General features: G+C 54.7%; 4 protein-coding genes across 4 annotated transcripts; 3 read left to right on the top strand and 1 right to left on the bottom strand.

Annotated features, from left to right (window-relative positions):
* Positions 1 to 74: 74 nt before the first annotated feature.
* QC761_505930 (uncharacterized protein) lies at positions 75 to 6,578 on the bottom strand (the record flags this gene model as incomplete). Its single annotated transcript, XM_062879813.1, has 2 exons — positions 2,189 to 6,578; positions 75 to 1,843 (listed from the first exon to the last, which is right to left on the bottom strand). Exons 1-2 carry the CDS (start codon positions 2,211 to 2,213, stop codon positions 75 to 77), a joined length of 1,794 nt encoding a protein of 597 aa, XP_062730984.1. The 5' UTR covers positions 2,214 to 6,578.
* On the top strand, positions 2,492 to 3,391 carry QC761_0080070 (uncharacterized protein; the record flags this gene model as incomplete). The annotated part of the gene is made up of 2 exons (XM_062872832.1): positions 2,492 to 2,999; positions 3,182 to 3,391. Exons 1-2 carry the CDS (start codon positions 2,937 to 2,939, stop codon positions 3,389 to 3,391), a joined length of 273 nt encoding a protein of 90 aa, XP_062730986.1. The 5' UTR covers positions 2,492 to 2,936.
* Positions 3,835 to 6,042, top strand: QC761_505920 (uncharacterized protein; the record flags this gene model as incomplete). The annotated part of the gene is made up of 1 exon (XM_062879812.1): positions 3,835 to 6,042. One exon carries the CDS (start codon positions 3,835 to 3,837, stop codon positions 6,040 to 6,042), a length of 2,208 nt encoding a protein of 735 aa, XP_062730985.1.
* Positions 6,579 to 7,933: 1,355 nt separating the features above from the next.
* Positions 7,934 to 11,778, top strand: SKN7 (kinase-regulated stress-responsive transcription factor skn7; the record flags this gene model as incomplete). The annotated part of the gene is given in 7 exon segments (XM_062879811.1): positions 7,934 to 9,385; positions 9,477 to 9,630; positions 9,698 to 9,832; positions 9,916 to 10,803; positions 10,872 to 11,067; positions 11,126 to 11,457; positions 11,473 to 11,778. 6 exon segments carry the CDS (start codon positions 9,559 to 9,561, stop codon positions 11,776 to 11,778), a joined length of 1,929 nt encoding a protein of 642 aa, XP_062730983.1. The 5' UTR covers positions 7,934 to 9,385; positions 9,477 to 9,558.
* Positions 11,779 to 13,049: the final 1,271 nt, after the last annotated feature.

The raw sequence follows: 13,049 nt of genomic DNA, 5'->3' as shown, positions 1-13,049 counted from the left end.
TCCATCTGCTACATATATATCCCATTAAATTCCCACTTCATCTTTATCCTTTCATTTCCAACCCCCTCCCAACCTCAACCACTCATAACCACATCCCCTGCCCCCTGCCCCGTCTCCTCCTCCCTCATCAACCAAGCCATAAGCCCCCAAAGCAGCTGCACCGCCTCGATCCTCTCCTCCACCTTGAAGAAGTCAAACCACTGACTCCTTCTCACCTCAATCTTCCCCCAGCTCCTTCCCCCCCTCTTGTCAATCTCGTTCAAATCCCCCTCTAGCACTTCCAACAACCTGTTTGGCACCCTGACGCGGACAACGCTGATGTGGTGGAATAACCCGGAAATGACAAAAATATCATCATACCCCGCTGTTTTGACCCTTCCAATAGCAGTATACTTTGCCTTTTTGTCCCACGTCGAGTTAGGAGGTTGAACACGGCGGTACGCGTCATAAATAGGGTTTTGCTTTCCGTCTTTGGCCGACTTTGTCTTTAGACGTTTCGAGCTTGAGCCAGAGCTGGAGCTACTTCTTGAGGAGGAGGGGGAAAGCGAAGAATAAGGCCGGCGGGCGAGGGAGCTGGTTATTGATGGTGCCGAGGAAGGAGGGGGTGCTGGCGAAGAGGGAATAGCAGGAGAAGGGGGGACAACAGGGGGAGGAGGGACGTCCTTGTCGCCGAGGATGACGTCGTGGGTTGACTTGGCGGATTGGGCTTCGATTTCCCTTCCTATGGGACCTCCCGGACCGCCTCCCCACCTGGGCTTGGTGGCCCACCAGGCGTTTTCCCCGATACGTTTCTCTGTTTTCCCTTCGCGGGCGCGGTGCTGGGCTGTGATGAGGGCTGCGATGAGCTCGCGGGAGAGGTCGAGGAGGGATTCCCTGTCTGTTGAGGGGTTTGGGGGGAAGGCGGTGGTGTGCCGGGCTGAGACGGTGGCGAGGGGGCCTTCGACTACACCGGCGCGGGCGGCTTCACGGGTGGTGGGTGAGCGGAAGAGGAATGTGCATCCGGAGGTAAAGTAGGAACTGCGAGACCGGGGGGAAGACTGGTTGGTGGTGATGAGGAGACGGGGTTCGACACGGGGGGAGGTGACGTTGCAGCCAAAGTCGTAGGCTACGAGCTTGAGGAAGGCGGTGACCATGCCGCCGCGGTAGTCCGGGGGCATCTTGTCACCGGAAAAAGTCCTGAAGTATTGGGCTTTCTTGGGGGTGTTGGCATCGTCTTCCTTCTCTTTGGCGTCACTTTCTGCGCCACTGGCAGTTTCTGAAGATGTGGTTTCTGCTGGCTTAGGCCCAGGCGGTGTTGGTTTCGAGGTGTCATCCCAGTAGGATGTGAACAGCTCGAGGTGACGGTAGAACTCATAGGCATTTCCTAACCGAGCTTGAGGTTGACCTTTGGGGGCGGGCAACCTACGGACGGTCCGGTAGGCGGCATCATTGTCGATAGACAGCTCACGCTTCCGGTCCAGGTAAGTCTGGCAGCCGGGGGACAGTGCGCCATTGTTCAGACGTTTCCTGGTAGATTCGTTTTTCAGATGGGCCTCCTCACCTGAGAGGGCATCCCAAGCAGCAAAGTCCGGGATGAAGGACGGGTCTGGGACGAGCTCCTGGGGGGGCGAGTCCGGGACGACGTGCACTCCCAAGGCTTCCAGGTGCGATATGGACAGGTCAGTTGGCCGCACTATGCTCTGCAGCAACTTCGTAACCGGCTTCCGGGCCCGGCCCTCAGGAGCCGAGTCGGTTTGTTGCTGATCGTCATTCTGGACCTGGGGATAGCATTGGGGAAAATTGATAGGTGTAGGCGGTGGGATGTCCTCGGGCTTGATGTTGGACAATACCGGCGCGGCAGGAACTAAACCATCTCATCAGAAAAGGCCAAATGACGATCACACAGCGGACGTCAACTGCCGCATAAACCTTAAGAGACGGATGGAAGCTAGCAACTGGGCAGGCAAAGACAACTGGCAACGGTTCTTTCCGCGACGCCATCCGACGCCGTTTGGGTCTGTTTGAACTCATGGCTCATGGACACGGCAGCCGCCGTCAGGTACTAACTAGCTAGCCAGTGCCAGTGCCAGTGCCAGTGCTTCCGACGGACGGAAGGAGCGGTCTCTCTTGTGTCACGCCAAGGGGGAACTGACTTGACTGATGACTGATGACTGACTGTATGGAAATGAGTCGAACGGTGATTACTCACTGAGGGTATGTAGACTTCCAAACATTTTGATTACTTAGGTAAGGCTGTTTTGCGGGGAAAGGAAGCGAGGTTGATCAGGAATCGAAACGACAGACGCCTAGGCACAGGGGACCTTAGCTGTTATCACCGATCAGGTCTGGGCTCGCACACAACTGTGTGTGTGTGTGTGTGTGTGTGTGTGTGTGTGTGTGTGTGATGGAAGCACAGGAATTCGATTAGAATTGATTACTCCGTAGTCTCTCCTCTACTTCGAGGAAAAGCAGCAGTGGTTCTGGCGGCGGTGGAGAGCTACGAATACACCTTCGGAGGGGCGGGAAGCGGGGGAGTTGACATTCGTTGGCGTTGCATAAGAGAGCGTGCCGAACCGAAATGAACCGTGCGTCCACGCAGTCTCGTTCGGCGGTGGGCGGATTCATGTATTATTCGTTGTCTTCCTCAGTTGGGTTCATCTCAAGTTCTTCGTCTCAAACTGCCACGTAAGGCGACGACTCGAAGCATCACCCAACCGCATTCTACAATCTCCTCTCCGGCCTGAACGGGGATGGCGGCGTGGGGTCCGAAGCTTGGGCTCCGCTTCCCGGGGGTTCGGTCGGACGTGCCCGTTGTCGCGGGACCTCGCGCCATCGCGTTCGCATCAACGACCACAGCTAAACCCAATTGGGGCATTTTGAGCTTGTCAAATGGTGGTGTGGTGGTGCACTGAAGCGGATCCGGCGTTTCCCCTGCCGAACAGTCCCTGTTTCAGAAGATGCTCAACCATCTGTGTTTCTCCAATGCCAACCTCAGTCTGGCTGATGAACATTTGGCTAAGGTACGGAGCAACTCTCACTTGCTGGGCCTCTGGAGTGAGCAGCACCGACATTTCTGACAATATACATGTCGACACTCGCATCCTACAGTTTATACTCATCTTCACCATGGTTCATCTCGTCTTTGACTGCCTCTGGCTAACATCACCACTGCCCAGAACAAGCGCCCGTTCCCCGCAAAAAGGGGCAGCGGGGAAGATGCCTCAAGACTGTCACAGGACAGGGGTCAGCACCACCACAACGTTTCTGGAACCACACTCAGATCAAGAGCCTCACGGGTGATCCCCTGCGCGTGCTCTCCGACGTCTTGTCCTCGTCCAGCCAATGGCAGCTCGCCCAGAACCCCTACTGTCGTCCATCAAACCACTGCCAACCATCATGCTGCCCGTGCTGAATGTCAGAGTCGTCCCCTTTGGGACATGCTGCCGTCGAGCGAGGGGCACATCGTGAGAGCGCCAGTCGTGCCTCTCTCACCACCGTGCCCTATCCCCAACCTCAGATCTCATCCTCTCCCTCCCCGTCTCCTCGTCTATTCACCCGGCATCACCACTTTCTGGGTGTTGTGTTGAGTTCAACTTTAGCCGCAGGCCGTCACTTGTTTGCCATCTCCTTCGACAGGAGATACCTGCCCGTTCTCTCTCTCTTCTTTTCATACTCATCTTATGATTCTAGCAATGCCCTAGAAGGCCCTAGATGCCAAGCATCTTCGCTTCTTTTGAGTCGCCCTTTTTTTGATTGTATTTTTTGACCTTTCCTTCGATAGCGACTGGCCTCGCCGAACCGAACACGATTGAGAGAGAGTGTGTGCAGGGGTTTAGAAAAAACAAAGAGAACAAGATGGCATCAAACAACCTCCCAGCGGGAGCATTCTTCACATCGATCGAGGGGAGGAGATGTACGGCAATACCCAAGGTGGCAGTTGCGTCGCCCGACGTGAACACGCCAGCCCCCGTCCAGACGACACCGCCGCCAGCCATCATCGAGGTCCAGCCGACGCCGACGCCCGAGCCAGCACCAGCCGAGACGACAGCAGTGGTAGTGGTAGGGGCAGGAGACAACAGAGCAGATCCTGCTGCCAATGATGGCAATGAAGTAGAGCAAGAGATTGTTGCTCCAAGTACGACGAGCTCCCCCCCGGCTGTCATCAACTCACCCATCATTACACCTCCCAGCCCAGCGCCAGAATCGGTGCAAGTGGTACAGGCACCAGCCGAGATCTCTCCGCCGCCGGTCGCCCCCCCGCCGCCGGTGTCGTCGTTGTCTCCTCTGCCTATTGTACTCCAGCCTGATGCTGGCGCTAATCTCCAGTCCTTCACTGTCATTGCAGAACTTGCCCCGTCTCAGCAGTTCATGGTTGAGCCGTCTGCCACGCGGAACAGTCAGACTGATAACAGAGTAATAGCCTCTTCTACCAATGCGCTGCCAGGGACTTCGGAGACGGACAGTTCGGATTCTCTATCGCGTCCCCCGGGAGTCTTTCCTGATGGGGGCCCAGCAGCAACACCGGTCTCGCCCACCATTGGGGGCGTGCCGCCTCAGGGCACGGCTGGTGGTGGAGCCTTTCCCGATACCGACATGACAGCAGGTTCATCAGGAGCTTCCAACAGCAACGCAGTGCAATCAACCTTGGCCGTGGCAGGAGGTGTCATCGGAGGTGTGGTTGCCCTCAGCATACTGGCCTTCTTCTTCTGGTGGTGGAGGCGTCGGATGCTCAGGAAAAGACGGAGCACTCTTCTGACTCCGCTCGATGCGACCTCCTTTGACAGACACGAAAAAGGGGGCCCCTATATCATCCAGCGAGGGAGCATCGGTCCAACCCCAGTGAGCGAGAAAGTCAAGGCGGCCCTGGGGATCAACTTCAACAAGTTCCGCGCCCACGTCAGAAACAAGACAGGAGGCAGCAGCTCGCACTCGGTCAACCTGGACCGGGGCACGTCGCAGTTCATCGACGCGAACGACATCGCCCACAGCAGGAACGGCTCAGCAGGAGTCAACACCCGCGGAGGTGAAGCATCAGCCAGAGACCGATTCGTCGACTTCTTCTCCCGGATGAAACCCGATATTGGCTTCAAGAACCGAGACCCGGCAAGTGACAACCTAGCAGCGATGGGCAACTACAACGCCACCGCGGAGAAGAACGCCATGGCCAACAACCTGCCCAGCCAAAACCAACAACAACCCGACTTTCTGACCCTGCTAGGAATGGACGAATCCGAACTCGACCACGAAGCCCAACGCCGCCGCGGGTCACTGTCGCGCAACAACCGGAGGAGCACCTCTAGCACAGATCACTTCCTCTCCGGACTCAACCCCTTTTCTTCCTCCACCTCCCAAAACAACAACAACAACAACAACAACAACAACAACCCCTTCAGCGACGCCAACGCCGTCACCCTCCCTCCCCGCTCCTCAGCCCAACCCCCGCCGTTGAACCCCTTCTCCGACGCCAACGCCATAGGCAAACCAACAACCTACATATCCGACATCCGCCGCTCCCGAGGCCAATCTTTTACTACCACCGGTGGTCCCCCCCGCGAACAATCAACCCTATACCGCGACAGCATCCGCGACTCCTTCACCACCACAGTAACAACAACCACCATCCCGGGCCGCAACAAATTCCGCTCTGACCCCTTTGACCTTGAAAGGCCAGAGTTCCTCGGCATGGGGAATATACCCCCTCCTATCCTGATTGAAGGGAAAAAGGCGAGCATTATTTCGTCTACGGCAGGGACGGTAGGGACAGGGAGCGTGAGTGGGAGTGTGGTTATTAGGAAGCCGCAGTCGGCGGTGGTGGTGAAAAGGGGCCAGAGGGCGGAGAGCTTTTCGAGCAAGTACTCTAGTGGGGTGAGTAGTTTGGGGGGGTTTGAGGAAGGTGGGGGGTGGAGGGATCCCGGGCCGGATGTTGGGCCAGCGGTTGTGGCTAGGGGTGGGAGTCCGACTACTGGGACGGGTGGATGGAGGGATGAGGAGGAGGGGGGGATGGAGAGGATTAGGAGGGTGGGGACTGGGGGGAGTGGGAGGAGTGTTGGGAAGGCGATTTAGTTGAGGGGAGTTATGTCTCGTTGTTCTTTTTTTCTTCTTGTTTTTTTGGTAAAGTGTTTTCTCTTCGTTGGTGCTGTTGTTTTTGTTGAGGAGGGTGTTTTGTTGTTGTTGTTGTTGTTGTTGTCATTGCCGTTGTTAACGCAAGATGGGGGATACCAAGAAGGGAAAGTGAGCATTGGGTATGAGGAAGGGTTGGGGGGAAGAGGGTGGTGATGACGATGGGATGTAAGCACATCGGATGGTTGGAACATTATACCCCCTTTTTGGATGGAGTCAAAGGGGTCGGGTTGCTCGTGAGCTGGGGTTGAGGATAGGGGATCGCTTTCTCACACAAACACAAACACATTCGCTTTTTACCTTTTTTTCAACACCACACACAACTTTGGCACAAAAAGCAGTACGTATATACATATAGGCACACCCGCATAAGGATATAGGAGGATCCTTGTTTTTGTCTTTCCCTTTTCTGTTTTCTTCTCTTGTGCGTCCTGTTTGTTACTGTTGGAGTAATGAGATGAAACATTTTGTCGTTGTTGAGAGAAAAAGTAAAATGTCGTCATGTCATCTGATGATTTTTTTTGCGCTGGATAGTCTCCGACAGACATGTCTCAGCTGCAAGTAACAAGCTTTTTCACACAGTCCGGTCTGCACGGATGTGTCATGAAGAAAGGGGGCTGTAAATAACCAAGTGCGCATTCCTCGGTTGCATATTCTGTACCATGGCCTGACATTGGGATCAGGAGATTTGAGGACGAGCTGGTTGCCATAGGCAGGGAGTTAGTGCTAGCAGCTCGTGTTTGGAAGTATAGTGTACTCTTGTCTCCAGCCAGGTCCTCCTAGCCAATATCAAAATCTTTTTCGGCAGGCGGCCCGAGGGAGTGGTACACTAGTATAACAGCCCCAGGTGTCCTTGTATACATTATTCCTTACGGCATACCGTCAAAGAAAAGAAACAGCGAAGGAAAAAAAGTAGCGGAACATGTGCTGGCATGAACCGCAACGTGCCGGTGTCGATCGTTGCCCGAGTTGGGGTCCAGGTGCCGCCTATTTCCATGGAAGGTCCCTTCTACCAAGGCTTGGAAGCTCGGGTATCGGCACGAGTGACTTGGGACAAGACAAAGTTGGTGGAGATGGGGGGTTTGAAGGGAGAGAAGCTCGGATGTTGGGGGTGGGTTGCCAGTAAGAGTTTTGACTGTTGGAAAGAGAGTTGAAAAAGTTGGTTGAGAAGTGTGGTTAGCGAGGTGTGAACTCCACCAGGGGGTCTCGTCTTCAGGCTGAAACAAGGCTCTGTGTGGTGGTGTTTAAAACTTGAAAGACCACAATATCTATTAGTCCTAGGTATGAAGCAATTGGAGAGATATAAATGAGTTTCCAGAGAGCTCTGAGGCTCAGGGGGTGGCATATCGATGTGAACTAACCTATCTTGCATCGATTCGGTCTTCCGGCACAATCCAATATCAATGGTCCGATGGAAGAGCTTTGACGTCTGTCAAAGTGTGCTTTGGCATTCTCTTGCCACTGCACTGGAAAATAGCATGTGGAGTGATTCGAGTTTGATAGTTTGTTTTGTCTAGTTGTCCTAGCGGGGGCTTAGGCATATACCACAGCAGTTCCTTGGGCTCAGGACCCTCGGTGCAGCGTGGCAGTTGGGCAGTTGGCGCTTTGCTCTCGTGAGCCAGGAAATGTGCCTCCAGCGTTGCAAAAATGGAAACTGGTGACGGCGCGACGACTTTTGCTGCTCAGGTGCTGGGCTGCGGCGCCCAGTGATGATGCTCCAGGGGTCAGACCCCAGTCTCACAAGCAGAAGGAACGCCACCAGCACGAGATCGACGCCTGTCCCTAAAAGCGACAAGCCCCCCCGCATCGCACTCGTCTGAACGACATATCAACAATGGGGGCACTGGGTGACTGGGTGCGAAAGATAATGCGGTGAATGCACACCTGGGGCTACAGGTGCTTCGCTGATCATCACCATCCTCCGATATTGGACCTGCACCTCCACTACACCACGGCCCCGCCCTGCTGCTGCATTCCACCGGCCGTGGTCTTTCATCGGTTGATGAGAGGAAACATCTTGCATCTCACCGCAAGCAAGTGAATCCATTTCGGGGATCTCCTTTTCGAAGGTGACTGAATGACGTCTCTCCTGACACCCCCGTCACATCTGCTTCTGCCCCCCCCCCCCTCGGCCTTCACCCTCGCCGCCGGTAAAAGGGTGAGGTGCCAGTCTCTTGGCTCTCTCCGGCACCGCGAAAAGCGAAAGATTTTGGAGAATTCCCATGTTTTTGAGAATCGCCAAATTTCCCAACCCCAATCATAACGCCGTTAAAACCCCTTGCTACCCGGTTTTCGAACCCACTCAATCAGGGCCTACGCTACGCAAGACCCTTTTCCTTGTCGCTTTCTCCGCAATCGCCTCCTGCAGTTGTGGTCTTTCCCACTGTCAGTCGGGGCTCCTATTTAAAGCAACATTTATTTATTTCTACAGAGTACATCTGCACACACTGACGACGTGAGAGGGGGAAGTGGGCGAGATCCCTCTTTTTTTGTTATTGCCTTAATACTCCCCACTCCTCCTTCTGGAACAAGCGGCCCAAGCAGTTGGACAAGCCATCAGAACATTACGTCGTGAGGAGACGGACGGCCCGCCGACTCGACCGCGTCCGGCCAACCTATGATACCGAAAGGACTGCGAACGAAAAGTGGGAACGAAACAAAAGAAAAAAAAACGAAAGGCGCAGGTCCGGACAACAGGGAAAACCGCTGCATTTCGCCCTTTTACGATTTCCCCCCTCCCCAGCACCAAGGTTCCCCCAGTGGAGAAGGCTCGAGAGAAAGAAGACTGGAACTTGGGAGCGTGTGTGCTTTTTCGGGGCGAGGTTGGACACTCGAGCTCTCTCTTTTTGGATCCCTTGGAATCCTACCTACCTTATCCAACACCCGAAACCTTATCCGTTATTCCCAGTTTTGCGCAATTGCTTGCTTGCTGGGCTTTTGCTTTTGGCATAGGGGGTGGGCATCTGTGTTTTATTCCCTTATACTGGTGCTACCAACTTACTTGCTAGCTACTTACATACCTAAAGGTTCCAGGCCTTATCGCAGCACACACCACACCCCCCGTTGTTATCGTGGGTGCGTGTGTGTGTGCGTGTGCGTGTGTGTGTGGTGTGTTAGGCGTGTGTAGCTGTGTGTGTGTTCGAGACCACTCTACGGAATCGCGTCTCCTACCCAATCCTCGAAATCTCGGAAGGACGCTGTTACCTACATCGCGATCATGCCGCCACCAGATAGTGACTCGGGGGCTCCCGCCGCCGCCCAGCCTGGGAATAACTCCAGCGACTTTGTAAGTGAGCTCCCTTTCTGCAGCCAGCTGCCCCTATTCCCTTTGTCGCAAGCCGGTTTACCAGTTGTTAACATAGCTCTCCGTCCTCCAGGTGCGCAAACTCTACAAGTATGTAGCCAATGAACCTCTTCAAACCCGAGATCCAGGACGAAAGCTTACGATGACGTCGCAGAATGCTCGAGGATCCCTCTTACAACTCGGTAGTACGATGGAGTCCCGAAGGCGACAGTTTTGTGGTGTTGGAGGTATGCTGCGTCGTCTCCAGCGCTGGATCGAGAAATAGACATTGACATTCGGCATGAACAGAACGAGAAATTCACGAAAACAATCCTCCCCAAACATTTCAAACACAGCAATTTTGCGAGTTTCGTGCGCCAACTAAACAAGTACGACTTCCACAAAGTTAGGCACAACGAAGAGAGTGGCGAGGCGCCATATGGCCGGGATGTATGTTTGACATTCTCTCCCGTCTCTACCTTCTTACCTCTTGCGCGCGCATGGACTGACGATGAATTTCTTCTCGAAAAAAGGCCTGGGAATTCAAGCATCCCGAGTTTCGGGCAGACAGAAAAGACCAACTGGACAACATCCGGAGGAAAGCGCCGGCGCCCCGAAAACCACCTCCAACAGAAGATGCGTTCCCAGCATCGCAGCAGATCGTGGTCCTTAGCGAATCCCTGAATGCCACCAATGTTCAGATACAAACCTTGCAAGAGCAGTACCTTGAACTCGATCGCACGAACCGGCTGCTCGTCGCTGAGGTTCTGAGTTTGCAAAAGATGCTCCGCGCCCAAAGTCAGGCGTCCAACGAGCTGATATCACACCTCAACAACATGGAGGACAGACGACGCAACAGCCGCCATTCAGCCCAGTCTTCCCACTCGAGCCACTCCGGCACCAACTATCACCAGGGAACCTTGGGACTGCTGCCAGACGGGACCGACGAGCCAGCTCCGGAACTGCGACGTGCGCGTGAGATCCTTAACGGGGTATCTCCCGACTCTCAGGCCGACCGCGAACTCGAAAGGTTGTCCATGGCCTACCACCAAAACGGCTCCCCGGCCGAGAGCGCAGGTTCCTCCGTCATGTTCACCCACGCCGGTCCCCAGACCTCGATGAACGTTGTGCACGATCCCTTCAGCGATCCAAGACATCTTGTGTATCCTGTGGGCCAAACACAGGGTATCGATCCATTCCACGCCGACCACATCCACAATATCCCATACAGCCGACCGCTCAGTAACCCTAATGTGATGACCGAGGCGCCATCGCAAATCTCACCTCCACCGGGCAAGGAGCAGAACGGCTCACTGTGGAGAGGAAAGAAGCCGCAGATTTTGTTGGTAGAGGACGACAAGACGTGCGCAAGGATCGGGTCCAAGTTCCTGACGAATATGGATTGTAGTGTCGAGACTGCTGTAAGTCCGCCTCCGGGAATTCGATGCCCGGAAAACGTGGCTAACGTGTTTTCTTGCCTTCCTTGTAGCGTGACGGCCTCGAGGCTGTCGAAAAGATTAACACGGATGCTGACCGGTTCGACCTCGTCTTTATGGACATCATCATGCCCAACCTAGACGGCGTTTCCGCCACGGCCATGATCCGGATGGTGACGCCGCAAATCCCCATCATCGCCATGACATCCAACATTCGACAAGAAGATATCCAGACCTATTTCCAGTTCGGTAAGTTGCCTTCTCTTCCACATATACTTACCCCAGGTCCTAATGTCTTTGCCACCAGGAATGAACGACGTCCTAGCCAAGCCCTTCACAAGAGATGGCATGGTCCGCATCCTCAAAAAGCACCTCACCCGCATGCTCAAAGACCCCCAATCGGCCGGCGTGCTCAACGATCCTAACGACCCCACCTCGGCCGGCAACGGCGGAGGAGGGCAGCAAACCGCCGGCGGCCCGGGCCCCCCGACAGGCGGCTACGCCAACGCCAACATGGCAGCCTCGATGCAAGCTGCCATCAACCAGGCTGCCCAGGTCCAGGTCAAGTACGAGCAGACACCCATACCGTCTCCTTCGACGACCGCGTCGTGGCACTCCCCCGGCACGACCATGCAGCAGGTTCAACAGCAGCAGGCCCAGCAGCAGCAGGTCCAGCAGCAGCAGCAGCATGCTAGCCCCCGGCTGGATCAAGGCGGGTATATGAACGCTGTTGGGAGCGGGCAAGGGGTGGGCGGGATGGTGCTGACCCCGGGGGGTTCGCAGAGGGGGCCGGGGCCGGGACAGCAGCAGCAGCAGCAGTATGCGGGGTACATGCAGGCTGGGCCAGGGCCGGTGACGAGACTGCCCGAGATGGGAGGGATGGGAGGAGGTGCGGGGGATGATCGGCCGGAGAAGAGGCAGAGGTTGTATGGCCCTGGTCAAGGGGGGTATGTTGGGTAAAAGATAAGGTGGTTCGGGGGTTCGTCTATCGGCGCTTTGATGCTGTCGTAATGTGTCTTTTCGGTCCGTCGTGGCCTGCATGTGAGTGTGTATTGTGAGGGTTATCTAGAGAATGGTTTTGGGGGAGGATGGGGGGTGGGGCACCTAAATGTTTTCTTTTCTGTATACAAGGCAACGGATTATTTTTTGGGTATATGGGTGGTCAACCACGGGGTCAATGTGTGGTTTGGGTTGTTGGGGGTGTTATATAAGTCTCTCTTGAAACTATTCAAGCTCATAGGGTTTGGGCTAGGGGAGGAAACGAAAATATAATTCAAAAAAGAGAAAGGTTTCGGATGAGAGAAAACTGAGAAACGAGCTGCTTGTTTGAAAAGCGAGAAATGGTTTGTGTGTGTGTGTGATTTGAAAAGTGTGAGAATGAGGAATACTATGTGTATATCAGCGCCAACAAGAAATGGCAAACAAACAAAGCAAAGAGGGGGGACGCTAAGAAGATGAAACATGGTGGTAGTGTAGTAGTTAAAGGTAACCGGGGGGGGGCGGAGTCTAGAACACAATAATATAAGTCGATCCTTCCTTACTTTACCTACCCCTACTGCCAGAAAGTTCCCCAACGGCGGGCGGAAGAGACGGAACAACAAAACAGGCCATTACGATGGAATGGTCTGGACCATCTCCCACTCGGAGGCCCGTGATTGCCGGCACACACACACTACACACTGAGTGAGATGAGTTGGTTGGTTTGTTGCTTTCTTTCTCTCCCGGTTGTTGGTAGTCGGCGGTAGTTTTTCCCATCGATAGTTTGAAAGCGGCTGGCTGGCTGAGACAGCCGCTAGGGAAGAGCCGACGGGCCTGATGATGCCAGTGAAACAAAAACTTTCCACTGATGAAAACGGATGGGAATGTGAGGAAGCGGAGAATGGGGAATCTTTTGTTGCTGGCTGGACGGTGAGGAGAAGGAGGAGGAGGGAGGGTGTTTGCTTTCCCACGCAGGTGCGAGACATTGCTTGCATGAGAGGGGGTAGGTAGTGGTGGTGGTCTCCTCGTGTGCTGGCCTCGCATTTTGCCTTCGCTGCTGCTGCTTCCTATTATAAATAACATCACCTGCAGATGGTCGGAGGTAAGGCAGGCCAAGCGTTTTGGTAGGACAATAAAGACCACCTCGGTATCTACTTCCTCACTTGTTCGTGTGATGGATGGACACATGGTACGATGAGGCGGTGGAGGGCTGAAAAAGTGAGGGAACAGCAACAGGGCAACCAAGCAGAGGG

The sequence above is a fragment of the Podospora bellae-mahoneyi genome, chromosome 5, assembly GCF_035222275.1.
Source record: "Podospora bellae-mahoneyi strain CBS 112042 chromosome 5, whole genome shotgun sequence".
Taxonomy (NCBI): domain Eukaryota; kingdom Fungi; phylum Ascomycota; class Sordariomycetes; order Sordariales; family Podosporaceae; genus Podospora; species Podospora bellae-mahoneyi.
The sequence above is the reverse complement of the archived record's forward strand: the minus strand, read 5'-3'. Positions and strand labels throughout refer to the sequence as shown.